Raw genomic sequence first — 16,630 nt, forward strand, 5'->3', positions numbered from 1 at the left:
AGTCAGACCTTACTGTCCTAATTAAAATCAAGGCATGATCATACATTTTTGGTAAAATAAGCATAATCTAGAAACCTTTGCCTTTCATATAAGCAACTTCTTTTACAAAATGATCAACTAGAAGTCAAGTTATTATTTTTTGTTCCTAAAACTTGGATAGGCGACAAGACTTTTGTCACACAGTGTATATCGGTGAGACATATTGCAATACGATTAAATTTTACCATATGGGTTACCGCTCTGTTTAGAAAGAAAAATTTTAGAAGGATGGATATGATTATGTCGGTGATTGAATATGAATAGATGTTTTTGTCACACTTTATTTTAAGGTACATTTCTTGCTATTAACAAACCATTAACTAAGACTTTTAGCTCAAATACTAATTAGCTGCTTATAAATAGTTAGTAAAGTGAATTTAGATATTGGGTAGGATTAGAGATGTAGAATAAGATCATACTTTGAAAAAACTAATAAACAGGAAATTTATCATCATTAATAGATAGGTAATAAGCCAGTTGTTAATAGAGGGAATGGGTGTATATCTATAAATGTGTACGTGCTTTACCAATTACTGTAGGTGCTTACATCTCAAAGGTCCTCTTAAAGGGGAAATGACATTCATACACAAATCACTGTTACAATATCACAATAATTAACCCCCGCCAAAAAAAGCAGCGCGGGCACTACCAGACTGCTGTTGGGTTTGTGTTAAGGAGGGACGAGGCTGAATCCAACTTCTTGTTCGCAGCTTCTTATTCACACTATCCGGTCCACCTTAAAAACTGTGACGCTTCCGTTTTTCAGCTTCTTATTTGGGCTCAACAGTGGTAATTTTCTTAAGCTTATTATGTGGTCCTGGCACCATCTTGTGGATAGACAACGTCAACCATCTTTGACTAATGAACACCGACGTCTCTGAGAAATGATAAAAATTTGAAAATAGGCACTATCCTTGTGAATAAAGTCCAAAGTTGCAATCTAAACAACTACATTCTCCTCTAAAATAGCCTCAAAAGTACATTGTTGCCTAACAGCAGGAATATTTGTCAAACTGTAGTGTCTCTCTGCTTGTATGTGGGCGGAGTAATACACAAAGGTGAAGAGGCCTTTGTGTGCTGTCACTAGCAAAATATCTCAAATTTTAGACAGAATACTGAATACAGAATACAGAATAATAGACAGAACTGTTGTGTGTGTGTGTATGTATATATATATATATATATATATATATATATATATATATATATATATATATATATATATTTGCAATTTACTGTGAACTCATGGAGCTCAACTCAGTAGCCATTCATCTGAAACACTATATCACAAAATACACAGATGTAAACACTAAGCAATATCATAACTAAATAGTTTTTTCTCACAGGCCAGCCCATTTCCTTTTAACATTACATAAACCTCAGACAGACATTTTGTGTTATGAACAAATCAAATTTCAGTTTATTATCCACATTCTTGCTACATTATCAATCACTCTGCCTCCAGCAGTATACACCACCAAACCAGGATCAATATTGCACTGACCCACATCTTTATCAGCCCATCATTCAGCTGTGTGTGTGTGTGTGTGTGTGTGTGTGTGTGTGTGTGTGTGTGTGTGTGTGTGTGTGTGTGTGTGTGTGTGTGTGTGTGTGTGTGTGTGTGTGTGTGTGTGTGTGTGTGTGTGTGTGTGTAAATATATAGTGAGCGTGTTTGAGCATGTATGTCCATGCTGGTCTTCACTACACTGGTATGTGAAACTTCATCCATCTAAAAGTGATAAATGTGCAATTGAGGACAGTCAAGGATCCAGTTCCCCACTGACAGCACTGTGAGATTGGGGTTTTTGAAGGCCATGGTCAGCTGAACAGAGAGGGGCAGACAGGGATAGATGGATGGATGGAGAGACATGGCTAGATGGAGACAAAAGTGGCTGGTAAGAGGTCATGGATCTTTCTGGTGTTTGACTGCGGAAGTCAGGAAAGAAGTGGTGATGGGTCAGATTTGATGAAGCAGAACCGAGAGAGTGAAGATAATACCATTACGCTTTTATTTCACAATTCACTATTGTTAGAAATGGTAATATCTGGGATAGTTCAACGAAAATTAACAGCCTAAAAAAAACAGTTTTCTATTTTCGAATGATAATTTTTAGCAGGTGAATCTTCAGTGCATATGTTGATTGATTCAATTATTACAAAATTTGATGTTAGGTATTAACAAATATCTGTCCCTTACATATTTTAATGTTTACCATGGTTTGGGGTTACATTTAGTATGAGGGTGCGCGAGAGATCTGCAGAGTGGATAGCAGCATCAACAGCCTGAGGGTATCAAGCCAAACGCTGGTCATTACATTACAAACCACAGGAGAGGGCTTTAGCCTCCATATCAAAGTTCCTGAAAGCACAGATGGTCAGGGTGTTCAAGGATTGGCCAGCCTAGTCACCAGATGTAAACATTATTGAGCATGTCCGGGGTAAGTTGAAGGAGGAGGCATTGAAGATGAATTCAAAGGATTTTGATGAACTCTGGGAGTCATGCAAGAACACTTGGGCAGAATTCGCCCACTCCTACAGCATGTTTATTGAATAAATTATTTAAAAATTTTATGTTCGGTATTAACAAATATATGACCCTTACATATTTTGATGTTCACCATAAATGCAAAGTAAATATAATAATCAATTTTATAAAATAATTTGAAAGAGCTGGGTGATTCATCAAAGTCGATTTATTTCTTTATTTTTTGGTATGTTCAGTTCTAGCAAACCTTTAGCACATGTATTTAGTTGGAGCAGCATTTACTATACAGTCTGTAGTACACTCATAAACCATGCAGAATCGCAACATGCTCATACTGAAAACATAGACATTTCTAGAGATTGTGAATTATATAGCCAGACAACAGGGTTTGAGTCAAGTGAAGAACGGTTCCAGAAAGCAGGAAGCCAAAAAAATAAATAAACAAGTAATTAACTGGGTGAGAATGTGGTGAAATCTGAAAATGTGAGAACTTCATAGAATTTTCTTTTTTTGGATTGCTTTTTAAAACACTGCAGTTGTGTTAAGGGATCTGGTGGGCGCTGTCAATCTGTTTTTTTTTAAATGCTATTGATTGGGTTAAGGTAAGGGGGAGGGTGGGGGATCAGTCGGTTGGTCAGTCAGTCAGTCAACAGCGGCCTCTGATGGATTAACGTGTGAACAGTAGGTGTGAATGGCACTCACAAAAGACATTTAAGATCTTAAAAAACATACACACCGACCTCTGGTTGATTCGCGAAAACAAAAACTCTTGCATAGCTCCTGGGATGTATTTTGCTCTCTCTAGACGTGTTTACAGGGGTACGTAATCAGAATGAGCCTGGGTTGGGTTAATGACAGTGCTGCATGTAAAAAAAATCACATTTAATAACATGTTTTTATCTTACTTTATAAACTAAATAAATGAATCATTCTGTAGTTGTGTAATTCTGATTGTCCCGCTGAATCAATGAAAGCAGTTAAATGTTGGCTGCATACATGAAATCACTGATCTGTCATTTCATTAGTACTGACTTTTATTCTTCACGTACAAGCGGACATAGCCTTTGGAACATTACTGGCTTCAGACTTTTGGTTTCATCCTCTTCTGTTGATTTTTAGCTGTTAAAAAACACTTGCTATGCTGCTTGATGTTGCAAACTGGTATTTTTGTAAATATGTTGTTTTTATGTACACTGGTTTGTAAAGCAACTAGTTTGACTGTTTTCTGCCATTTGCTAAGCCTAGTCATTTCTCCCATAGGTGACTGAATTGAAAGTTCTAAAACTATTGTAGAACAAACATCCGCAGTGCAGAGTAAGGTCAATAGTTTACTTAAGGGTCCAGTTAAGTGAAAGCAAGTGAGTGTTTCAGATTACTTTGTGTTACACGGTGCATGCCGTCTTGTGGCCAGATGCAGGAATTCATTCAGCGTGTGAACTCCCACAACGCATCATGAGGGTTTTCTAACAGTCGAGTGCACATTGGTTGTAAACCTGTTATTGTAGTGCATTGTGGGATTGATTAAGTCCATATCAGAGTGTCCACTATGGTTTGGGACACCACTGCAAATGTTTGCTCCCTCAAATAGTTCACTATTTCAGGGAATAGGGAGCAATTTTAGACATTTACTACTGAAACTGTGTTTCCCTGACAAAAATGTACATGACAATTGCAGCTTTGTTCAATCACATTTGTGATTTAATTTAAATTTTTGACCAGTTCTATATAGCATTTATAAATAGAATGATACAATCATATAGTATTTGAATGTTTGTTTGTTTATTTGTTTACCTTTTTGCATGCATTCCATTTTTATTTTTCACTGGGAAAATAATAAGTGAACAGTAAATCTGGTGCCACATTTTTGTGGCTAGTAATAGGATGTGGATCTTTCTTGGGTTTGATTTAGGAAGTCAGGAGGGAAGAGGACAAAAGAGAGAAATTCAGCCATCATTTTCAACTGAGACATGAGCCATTGTACAGTACTTCTATGCACAGTACTTCAAATTCATTTCTATTTCTGGTTGTAGGTTTTGTATGTGTGTGTGTCAGAAAGACTTAAATGCTAAAAATGTTCATCTGAATGTTTTGTGCAAAATTGTAATTATTCCCTCGCTTGTAAGTGGATGAGAAAGTAAGGTTGGAAAGAGTTGGCTCTCCATATGCTTGTGGATGCCCAAATTCACAGTATTAAATCACGGGGAAACACTCCCCAATTCATCATAGTAATCCCATTCTGTCACAACTGCTGTCTGTAGGAGAGCTCAGAGTCAGCAGTGATTCCAAGCATTACTGAGATGCTTGAAATGGTTCAGGGTAATGGTCCATAGTGTATGTGCTAATAATCACTTCATTAATGAGTAAATCACACAACCTGCAGATCACATTTCAATTCAAAATTCAAATTTAACACAAAGAAACCAAACATTAAATACATTTTGATTTTATCCTGTTTTCAGGCTATTAACATGACAATGACAATTTTCTTAAAGCTTTTTTTATTATTTATTTATTCATTTCAGCATTTATAATATATATATATATATATATATATATATATATATATATATATATATATATATATATATATATATATATATATATATATATATATATATATATATATATTTGAAGTCAGAATTACAAGCCCCCCCTTAAATTTTTTTCTTCTTTTTTTAAGTATTTCCCTAATTATGTGTAACAAATTTAGGAATTTTTTTACAGTATGTCTAATAATATATTTATTTTTTCTGAGGAAAGTCCCTTTTGCTTTATTTCAGCTAGAATAAAAGCAGATTTAAATTTTTTTTAACATCCTTTTAAGGGCAAAATTTTCAGCCCCTTTAAGCTATATATTTTTTGATAGTCTACAGAACAAACCGTTATTATACAATAACTTGCCACTTTGTCACTTTAAGCTGTATAGAAATGTATTGAAAAATATCTAGTAAAATATTATGTACTGTCATCATGGCAAAAGATAAAATAAATCAGTTATTAGAAATGAGTTGTTAAAACTACTGTGTTTATAAATGTGTTGAAAAAAATCTTCTCACCGTTAAACAGAAATAGGGGGAAAAATAAAGGGAGGGGGGGTAATAATTCTGACTTAAACTATATCAATCAATCATTCAATAAATAAATATACTACAGACTAATAAACTTTTGTATTTTAAATGTTAGATGTTAAATAACTGAAGAGGTTTGGTTAATTGTCATGAAAATTAATGTTAATGTTTTGTTTGTTTGTTTGTTTGTTTGTTTGTTTGTTTGTTTGTTTGTTTGTTTGTTTGTTTGTTTGTTTGTTTGTTTGTTTGTTTGTTTGTTTGTTTGTTTGTTTGTTTGTTTGTTTGTGAAAAAATCAAACCTGAGTATGTCTTTGAAATAATCCTATCCTCTTATGCTTTGTCAAATGAAGACATCCCTTTCCCCCTTTCACAAGAAGTAATATCAATCTCAGGTGTCCTCATAATGTTTATGTGAAGATTCAGATAAAAAAAAAACCCTTATGTCTTCCATACTGTTGATATTTATTTTAATTTTTTTTAGACTTGCTAATAGGGCAGATTGTCAGGCATTGTGGGTGGGGCTTGTGACAATTAGCAGGTAGGTGGAAATCTGGAACGGCATAGTAGGTGGAAATCTGGAACGGCATATTTTTAGGCACTGCTACTGTTTATAGGGATTATAAAAACAGGAGTGCATGGATTATTTGCACCATGTACACCATGTACTGTAAGTGCATTTTGCATAATAGGTTGCTTTTTAGTTTAGATTGCAGCTGTTTATCCCACTTTACCTTTCCACTGTGCGTATACAGTAAAGGTTTTTATGTATACATTTTTGTTCCATCTGTTCAGCCACTGTAAGGCGACCTTTTTCCCTCAGAGACTAATTACTCATGCTGTATGACCTCTCTCATTAATACTCAGGCAAAAGACAGATGGACAGTTTCCCATGCAAGACTGCAATAATGAAATATGTATATTTTTTCACTATTAAAGACACACTATCCTGTAAAAGTTTTACTAATATTCTTAACCAGTATATAGATATTATATAATATTTATTTGTTTATTTATTTATTATAAAATTGTTAGTTAGTTGATTATTTAAATTTTCTAATTATATATTTTTTTATTATTTAATTAATTTAACAATTAATAATTACCCCAGCTTAAATGTTCTCTTAACTTAATTTTCTAGTTACCCCAACTTAGTTTTTTCGAGTTCATGTAACTTAATTTTTATAGTTACCTCAACTTATTTTTGACTTAACCAACTAGTTTTTTTTTAAAAAAATGCATTTTTGAGTTACCCCAACATAGTTTTTCTAGTTTCTTCAACTTAATATTATGTTAACTGAAGTATTAACTAGTTACTATTAACTGGTATTAACATTACTGCATTTTTAATTTTACATTAACAAAGATTTAGTATTGCTGAAGTGTTGTTCATTCTTAGGTCATGTTATTTAATCCATTATCAAATACATCTCTGAATCTATAAGTAAACCTTAACTAAACAAGCTGCACTTTAAAACCCCAAAAATTTAAGGTAACTCAAACCATTTGAGGAAACCGATTGAAGAAACCATTTAAGTTCAAAAACTAATCCTAATGAGTAGTGTGAACTTAATCCATTTGAGTAAGCACAGCAATTTGAGCACAGTAAAACCAAATAAATGAAGAGAACTCAAACCATCTGAGTACTGTAAAACCTAATAAGTTAAGGCAACTCAAAATGTTTAAGGAAACCGATTGCTACAAACCATTTGAGTAAAAAAAAAAAAAAACGAATCTACATAAGAACTGGAAGTTGAAGTAATGAGGTATTTAATAAAATCATTACCTTCAACACTGAGTTCAAAACAGTAAATTTTGAGTTGACTAAACTCATTTAATTTGATAAAGTTGACTGTCGGGTTTTATATTTTGCTAATGTTAGGAGATACAGAATATGAGTAGGTTTGCATTAATGAAGATTTAGTAATGCTTAACAGATATGTGCATTGTTAATACATGTTAACTAATTCAATATAATGCATTGTATTATTAATACAATCTTTTTGTAAAATGCTACCATATAATGCTAAAATAAAACAATACTATGATACAAAATTACCAGTGTAGCATAATCTATTTTATTTTATTTTATTTATTTATTTATTTTATTTTTTTTTTTATTTTATTACATGGAGGTTGGGGGATGAATGAGGCAACAATGAATTGTAGAGTTTTGTGAATGGTACTGCAGGATTGAGCAGTATTAGGGAAGGTGGGGGGCAGGTGTTAGTCTCCATTAGAAAGCTTTTACAGGGAATCACATCATGGCCAATCCACACTCCACCTGTCACAATGACCTATTTCCCTTGCAAACACAATGCAATTTTGGGACGTGAGCAGCAGGAGCTGTTAACTTTTTCTCATTTGGTGTCTTTCCGCAGACAAATGGAAGGGAATGGCTTTATCAAGATACCTATGGCATTAATATGTCATATTCATATGTACTGTAGAATGAGGATGACTGTAATGGGATGGTCTGCAAAGTGCTTATGTAATCTGCAAATGTTTATGGCAGATATAATGCATTAGTTCACTATTGTTAGTTGATATAAAATGGCCGTAAACAACATCTGTCAGCTGAAGAGCTATTTCTAATCGAGGGTAAAATGTACACACTGGTACTTTACAGTGGTTTACTGAGCCTTATGTGTGGGCTAGTTATCATAGTATATCATGGTAGATATTATGGTCATAAGACTACTGAATATCCTTTTAAAAGTTTTTATGATTCTTTTGTTAAACGTTTGACTATAGGAACTTATTTTCAAAAAAACTTCTCGGTCCAAGCCATATGACACTTTTTTTTTGATTTCCTGTTTTTTTAAGTTTTAGAAACTAAATTTCTTACCAAGGTTAACATGCACACATTCAAAGTCTGTGTGAAATCCAAATTTAACAATGTTTATTTTGGTAGCACACATTGTTATTCACTAGGTAAAAAATCTGTAATTAAAGTCGTACCATTTGCATCAATGTTTGGAGTGATGGTCTTTTTATGTCGATGTCAGTTTGACAGCTTGGCCACAATATTCTTAACCATGCCCCTCTTATACTGTTAGTTTGTTACAAGGGAATGATGCACAAAATGAAAGCCTTGCCCCCTGCTTAATATTCCACTTTAGTTCAAAGTTCATCAACATACTGAAATAAAAGTCTCAGCAACTTTTGGTTCATGCAGACTTTAAACAGCTAAATGTTTTAGCCTTGATAAGTATAATATTTGAGCATTTCTGAAAATCAATGCCACATTGAATACTGGAGCTTTGATGCTGTTCTTTACATTTAACAACGAGATTGGCTGACTTTTTGGCAAGTAGGAATGCAACAATTTTTGTTGTTGTTGTTTTTTTTTTTTTCAGCCGAATGAAAATGTTGTGTTTGAAAGTTTTTAGGTCACACTTTACAATAAAATATTTTTTTATTGGTTTTGTTAGTAATGCATTAACTAACATTAACTTAGCATAAAAAAATATTTAGAACAGCATTTATTAATAATAGTTCAACGTTTACTAATGCCTTATTCAAATCTAAAGTCATGCTTGTTACATTTATGCACTGTGAGTTACCATGAACTAACAATGAACAACTGTCTTCATTAACGTTAACTAACATGTTTAACAATGTACTGTTATAAATGAATTGTTTATTGTTTGTTTTTGTTAGTAAGCGTTTTAATCAAACGTTAACTAATACAACCTTATTGTAAAGTGTTTCGTTTTTAAGACATGCCTGAAGTAAAGCTATGTTTTTGCTATCAGAAAGTTAGCCATATACAAAGGCATGGGGAAAAGTAATGGAATGCAAGCGATCAATAGCCATTCATCAGTACTCAGAACTCTATAATTTTAATTAAATAATAAAATTAGAAAGAAATATACAGAAACATTTAGGAAAAGCCAGGGTACAATAGTTATATGGGTGCTGTAGCTATATATCATTTTAACTAAATTATTAATGTACAAAATGTAAAAATGGTCAGAATGATTGTCCATATAATTCTATAGTGCTAAAAAAATAGAAATCAGTTCATTTAAACAGAAAAATAATTATACAATTGGACAGTTTGTGCTGTATTTTTGCTGAAATAAATGCAGCCTTGATGGCCATAACAGACGATATAATTATTATTATTATTATAATGAAGTTATGTCGAGATCATTGCCCATGCTGTGTATCTTCCTCTTGTTATGAACAGACCGGATGACACTGACATGCTGGACATTGTGATGCACATTCACACTGCCACTGTGAACCCCGGTGATCTGTGATTTAGTAACTGCTATTGGCTGTGTAAAGATTCGCTGTAAATGAGCTTCTCTTTTCCTGTTTGTACGTGTGTGTGTGTGTGTGTGTGTGTGTGTGTGTGTGTGTGTGTGTGTGTGTGTGTGTGTGTGTGTGATGTGTGTGTGTGATGTGTGGTGTGTGTGTGTGTGTGTGTGTGTGTGTGTGTGTGTGTGTGTGTGTGTGTGTGTGGTGTGTGATGTGTGTATGTGTGTGGTGTGTGTGATGTGAGTGTGTGGCTTGTAGGTGTTTCAGTTCTGCAAGCTGCAGCAGCCCCCCTCCCATTAGACTGTCACAAGGCCCAATAATAACCTCTCTAATAACAGGGTTGAATCTCTCTCTCCCTCTCTCTCTCTCTATTTACCTCTCTCTCTCTTTCTCTCTCTTACTCTATCTCTCTCTATCTATCTCTCTCTCACTCTCTCTCTTTCTCCGAACAAGTGTTCTTTTTCATATCGAGCGTCATGCAATTAGTGTGGCTGAATGAGGATATGCTCACCATCTGCAGTTTGCCAGATCTGGCTGCATGCCTCACAGAAAGCCCAGAGTTTTTCTTTTACAAAACTTGGAATGACAAATTTGTTAAGGAGTAATTCAGTCACATTGCATACCCAACAAATGGGTTTACCCTTAATAGTTGTTGCTTGTAATGTATGTATTCTGAGTGAAAAGTGGGGAAATTCATGATTTTTGCAAAGTGAGTGGAGTTTGAGGGTGCAAGCTTTCAGAGAAGTCTTGATAAAAGCCTGACATCTGAACACATCAGCAAAGACAGCAGTGTGTACAGGAGAAAATGAGATTTTCTTAAACCTAAGAGTAATGATTAGTATTTGTGTTGACCTAAGGAAGCACAGCCATGCGTTGAATCAGACCAAATTCACACTGTTATCTGATACAACAACTACAACTTAATTTTAATAATAGGCAACCACGAAACCAGGAAATTGAGAGTTAGGCATTATTTGAAAGCTGAATAAATAAAGCTTACATTGACTTTGTTAGTTTGTGGCTATGTCTGCTCAAATCCAACTATTTGAAAATGTTTGCTTTGACATAACTTAAGTAGGCAATTTACTATCTTAAACATGATCCTTTCATAATATCATAATTATTTTTGGCATAAAAGAAAAATTGGTTCCACTTTTTTATGTGCCGTTAACTACTGTGTGCTTGCATCAAAATATTAATCTAATTTATGCAATTAGTTTAGAATGTGCAATCACCTTAGAATTAAAAGGTTTTATCTGACATTTTTGTCAAAATTGAGTTATTGACATAATCTTATTAAATTACAACTTATTTACATTATGAGATCTTTTTTGTAAGTTGTTTACATTTTAAGACATTATCTAAAAAACAAATGTTACACACATACTGTTTGCTATATGGAATGCAAAAACCTTGAAGCTCAATATTTCAAAATCATTCAGAACGCAGATAAAACCTTATAATTCCAAGGTGATGGTATTGCAGAACACTTAGAATAAGGGTATTGCAGAGGTAGGATTAGGTAGTATGGGTAGGTTTAAAGGTGGAGGGGGGGTGTCAATGGTGTAAATATAAATGTACTTACAGAAATTAATTACAGATGTAATTACAGATCAAGCATAAGTACAGTGTAAAACATGAATTTACACAACAAATACCAAATTACTAATTAGTACATACATATTAGTTAAGACCACTTAACAAGAATCAACAAAATGTAAATACTGCACTATTTGTGCTAATTATTACGGTTGCCAAAATGTTTCCAAATTTTATATGTATTTTTATATTATTACATATAATAAAAAAAAATTGAATCTGCAAATGGTTTGAACAATATAAAGACATAAAGTCTTAGTTAGGTACTTTGAATTAGTGATTGTATTTGGACATCTTCATATACAATTCCATTAATAATTTTTGTTTTACTAAATTAAGATGTTTTGCCAAAACGTAAGTAACAGTGAAACTCCACAGTTGTCCATTAAAGGTTTATACTAACATAAAGTGCAAATATGCAATCAGATTTAAAAGCAAACAGGTAGGTTTAACTGTAAGTATCCAGAAAAGAAATAGCTTACCAGAGAAAATGATTGGTAATTTAATAAGCTATCAAATTAATCTGTCAAATAACAATATAAACACATAGATTAAAGCTACAACAGAATCTGTGTATCAATTATTATTTTCATATTCATATAAATTTTTTAATTTAAATTCTAAAAATAAAAAAGGACTTGTTTTGACATTATTCATTTAGTTAATAGTCCATTTATTAATCAGGGATCTCCACAGTAGAATGAACCCCCAACTTATCCAGCATATGTTTTACACAGCGGATGCCCTTCCAGCTGCAACCCAGTACTGTCTGGGAAAGACCTTTACACTCTCACATTTACACACATACACTACGGCCAAGTTAGTTTATTCAATTCACCTATGGAATGGTCTTTGGACTGTAGGGCAAATCGGAGCAACCCAGGCGTAGACGGGGAGAAAATGCAAACTCCACACTGAAATGCCATCTGGTCCAGCCAGAAACCAGCAACCTTTTTGCTGTGAGGTGACAGTGCTAACCACTGAGCCACCGGGTTGCCCCCATTAGCAATACAACATTTAAAAAACAAGTAAGAAGTGTTTGTCAGTTGAGAGCAGTGATTGATCTGTAGCATGTACAGTATGTACTGTATGAACATTCTCTATATAGGAATCAAACTGGCAACCTATAATAATAATAATTGTAAGTCAACTCTGTAGCCATAGTTCCTCTTGAATATGCTGGAGGGCAACTTCGTTGAGATTCTCAACACTACTTTCCCTTTTACATTGTCTGTCTGTCATCTGAATTTCAGCTTTCTTCCCCTCCCTCTGAGAAGAACAGAAAAGTATGTCAAGACTTCTCAGCCTTGAATAATCTTTTCAAGTACTGTCAGACAAAAAAGGCATTTTGAAAGCCTGACTGTTACTGGCTAATGTCAGACACAGATGTTCATTCAGCTAACAGGGTATTTGATCGGATCAGCTCTGCTTGGTTAGGTTAGGGTGCATATTGTCTTGAGCTAAGTGGTTGAGATTCCACTTTCGATGAACAAGATCTGCTTTTGAGCTGTTTGTTACTGATAAAGGGGTCACAGAGTTAAGAGTAATACAAAAAAACCTAAAACATGTAAATGCTTTGGCAATGCAGTGGCGCTGTAGGTAGTGCTGTCGCCTCACAGTAAGAAGGTCACTGGATTGAGCCGCGGCTGTCCAGTTGGCATTTCTGTGTGGAGTTTGCATGTTTTCCCTGCGATCGCATGGGTTTCCTTCGGGTGCTCCGGTTTCCCCCACAGTCCAAAGAAATGTACAGGTGAATTGGGAAAGCTAAATTGTCCGTAGTGTATGTGTATGTGTATGTGAAAATAAATGAATGAATGTATATGCTTTAGCAATCATGTTGTATTTCCTTTGGTTGTAAAAACAAAGTCAAATGAAGTGATTATTGACATGTATGATTACCCTTACTCAATACTGGTCCATGGCTTTTAACCCATCTGAGTACACACACACACACACACACACACACACACACGCACACACACACACACACACACACACACACACACACACACACACACACACACACACATTGCCTTGCCCAAGGGCACCTTAGTTGGGTATGAAGAGAAAGTGGTTCATTTACCCCCCTCATCTTCAGTAATTGCGATTGCCTGACCTTTAGGCCACAACTCTCCCTTGTTTTGTATTTTGACAAATTGTCATTTAAAAACCTATATATGTTATATACAATAATTTAGTTTGAAATCTGGATTTGTTTACCCCTATTAGTGACACTTGCATAACTGTGATATGAGAGCATATGAAGAGTTCCGATGCAAAAACCTCTAAATGCCTGAATTTGAATCTGAATTTTGTTCTTAAAATGATTCTCAGTATCTTATGTTGTCTTATGTTAAGTATTTCACTTTAAAGGCAATGACAAGAACTTATTCGTCACTATAAAAGTAAAACTTATGAGCCTACACACAAGAGTCTGAGAAAAATGCAAATTTTAGAAGAAAATATCAAACAGTGTTTAGAGGTTTTTGCATCTAAACTCTTCATTTGTACTGACATTTTTGCTTTATACCCACCTCACAAAATGTTCATCACAATAGAAGACACAATAAAGTCCTTTTATTTCAATATTTATTTTTAATTTTATTTTAAAATTAATTTAAACTGTAATTGACTCATAGAAAGCAAGACACATGAAAACAGTGACACAGTATACTCATGCTTACTTGTGTCTTTCTATGTATTTCCTGCAGACCATCAGGTCACTTTGGAGCCGTACCACGTGTGGATGCCTCCACTCCCTTGCTGGATGATTCCATCTCTGTGATGAAAGGCTTATCCGGCAGCCGCAGCCACCACCACGTGGTGACGTGTGACCCCTCTTTTGAGTCCATGGGTCACCACTTGGACCACAAACCCTACCTCATCAGCCAGATCGACAACCCCCACCCGGTGGACCATTCGTACTACTCCCAGAGAAGCCCCTACCAGCCTGACTGCGTGGTGCCTTATGGGACCTTCCCTCGCCGACACTACAGCTCCCAGCATGAGCTGAAAGATGAGATGGCTGTGGTTCCCTACTCTGGCGGAGGTGTTCCAGCCAGCAAGGGCCAACAGCGGCTCCCTGTTGCCCTTTTGGATCAGTTCGACCGGCAACTCCCAGTGCCTCGGGACGGCTATCACACACTGCAGTACAAGCGTGCGGCTGCAGCCTTGGAGCAACGAAGCGACAGTCCTGGCCGAATCCGGCACCTGGTGCACTCAGTTCAGAAGCTCTTCACCAAGTCCCATTCACTAGAGGGCCCACACCATGGTCACGGCCATGGCAAGGGCAGCATCAATGGAGGAAAGGCCAGCCCCGATGGAGAACCTCCTGCAATTCGGCACCGCAAGCGCAGCAAGAGCCGGGAACGCTGCAAGTCGGCGGAGCCCAAGAATCGGACACCGCCTTCTGGCTACTGGAGTTCGGATGAATTGGAGCGTGAGGCCTGCCTGTTCCACCATGGACCACCGGGTGTCATGACCATGGGCCGTCACCCGGACAAGTCCCAGTCCCAGTACTTCCTGGAGGCATACAACACCATCAATGATCAGGCGCTTAAAAACTCCCGCAGCAACAACGATTTGGGCAAGTGCTCGACGTGCACAAGCATCCCGCTGAGCGTGGACGCTTCACAGCTCGTGAAGAAGAGCTCGTGGTCGTCCTCTCTCACGGTGAGCAGAGCACGTCAAGTCTACCAGAAGGCCTCGGTAAATGTAGATAAGGCTCTAGTGAAAGCAGAGGCTTGTCAGCAGGAGCGATCATGCCAATTCTTGCAGGTATGCAAAAAGCCTTTCGATTCTCCCCTACACCCACATGCTCACCTTAACCCACCTCCACCTTTCCACCACCCTCCTCTTCCTCCTCCTCCACCTCTGGAGAGAGCCTCCAGTTTTGATTTGAGTTCTTCCGAGAAGTAAGTGCAACCCACTAGCTGCCTTACTTTCTGTTTAGCTGACAAGCATCTGTTTGGATCCATTTGATCTCTCTGACTGGTATTATTTCCCTCTTTAAACCTGACAAACCACTTTTTTTGACCAAGAATGTTATTATTTTGTTGGGCTGTGTGTGTGTGTGTGTGTGTGTGTGTGTGTGCGTGCGTGCATGCGTGCGTGCGTGTGTGTGTAGGTGGTGGGATTGGATAAAGCAGACTTAATGAGCAGTGTTCTTATGGATATGTACTGTATGAAGAAAATGCTTGCATAATATGCTTAATATTTCTAGCTACTCATTAGGACTTTAAAAAGTTTTATGCTATATAGTTTATGATATATAAAAAGGATTTACCAGATTCCTTGAATATCTTAATTTGGAAGGAATTCTGTATTAGACTGATTGGAGTAATTTTGTAGGGTGAAGGTAAATACAATAGAACGAAAGTAATTCTCAAATGAACAGTGCTTTAGGTTTTTCTGGGGAGTCTCTCAGTATTCAGGTACAGAAATTGAATAATCAAATGCACTGAACTTTGGTGCCTGGTCAATTATATTCCCTATTGCACAGCCTGTCATGTGACTAAAAAGGATGAGCAAATAGCTAGGTTAATTTTAAAATATATTTTTTTATTATATTTAAGTTAATTAATTTATTTATTTATTTATTTATTTATTTATTTATTTATTTATTTTGTTTTGATGGTTTCTAATACTGCTTCTAGCTTTATACTAGTTACATAAAAAACAGGGTGGTCTAAGTAGATTATAGAAAATTAAGACTGATTTCCTCTTGATTAACTGCTAGTTGGTTGCTTTTAATTAACTGGTTACCAATTAAATCATTGCTAAGCATGCTGTTAGTCAATTAACCTTCTAACATAGCCTACTGTGTAACATATGTTAAATTAAAGAAGATGGTTCCATTTCCATTCACAAATGGGTTTTCAGACTGGCCTAGAATCTAAATTTTTATAAAAAGAAAGCTTATCTGATATATAGTATGGCTTATGAAATGTAAAATTCTCCAGAAAGTTTGTTTTACAATCCCTTTAGAACCTTATAATTTACCCAGTAGGGTGAAAATACCTGATTGACCATATTTTGAAAGGTCATGATCATTCATTCATTTTCTTAGTCCATTTATTAATCCGGGGTCACCACAGCGGAATGAACCACCAAGTTATCCAGCAAGTTTTTACGCAGCGGATGCCCTTCCAGCCGCAACCCATCTCTAGAAAAC

At 35.7% G+C, this 16,630-nt stretch overlaps 1 protein-coding gene across 18 annotated transcripts in view; it reads left to right on the forward strand.

The window, feature by feature from the left end:
• dlgap1a (discs, large (Drosophila) homolog-associated protein 1a) overlaps positions 1 to 16,630 on the forward strand; it is a 207,299-nt gene that overhangs the window by 105,294 nt on the left and 85,375 nt on the right. For 12 of the 18 annotated variants that reach the window (XR_012388949.1, XR_012388972.1, XR_012388952.1 and 9 more), the window contains exon 3: positions 14,169 to 15,234. Coding sequence is in view for 15 of the 18 variants with exons in the window: in XM_017358897.4 (XP_017214386.1) it covers positions 14,242 to 15,234 (993 nt within the window). In the remaining 3 variants the exon portion in view is untranslated. Of the gene's footprint in view, positions 1 to 14,168; positions 15,235 to 16,630 lie in introns of those variants that run through there. The other 6 variants (XM_073920339.1, XM_009298580.5, XM_073920341.1 and 3 more) reach the window with 2 other exon arrangements.

The sequence above is a fragment of the Danio rerio genome, chromosome 2 (genome assembly GCF_049306965.1).
Source record: "Danio rerio strain Tuebingen ecotype United States chromosome 2, GRCz12tu, whole genome shotgun sequence".
NCBI classification, from domain to species: domain Eukaryota; kingdom Metazoa; phylum Chordata; class Actinopteri; order Cypriniformes; family Danionidae; genus Danio; species Danio rerio.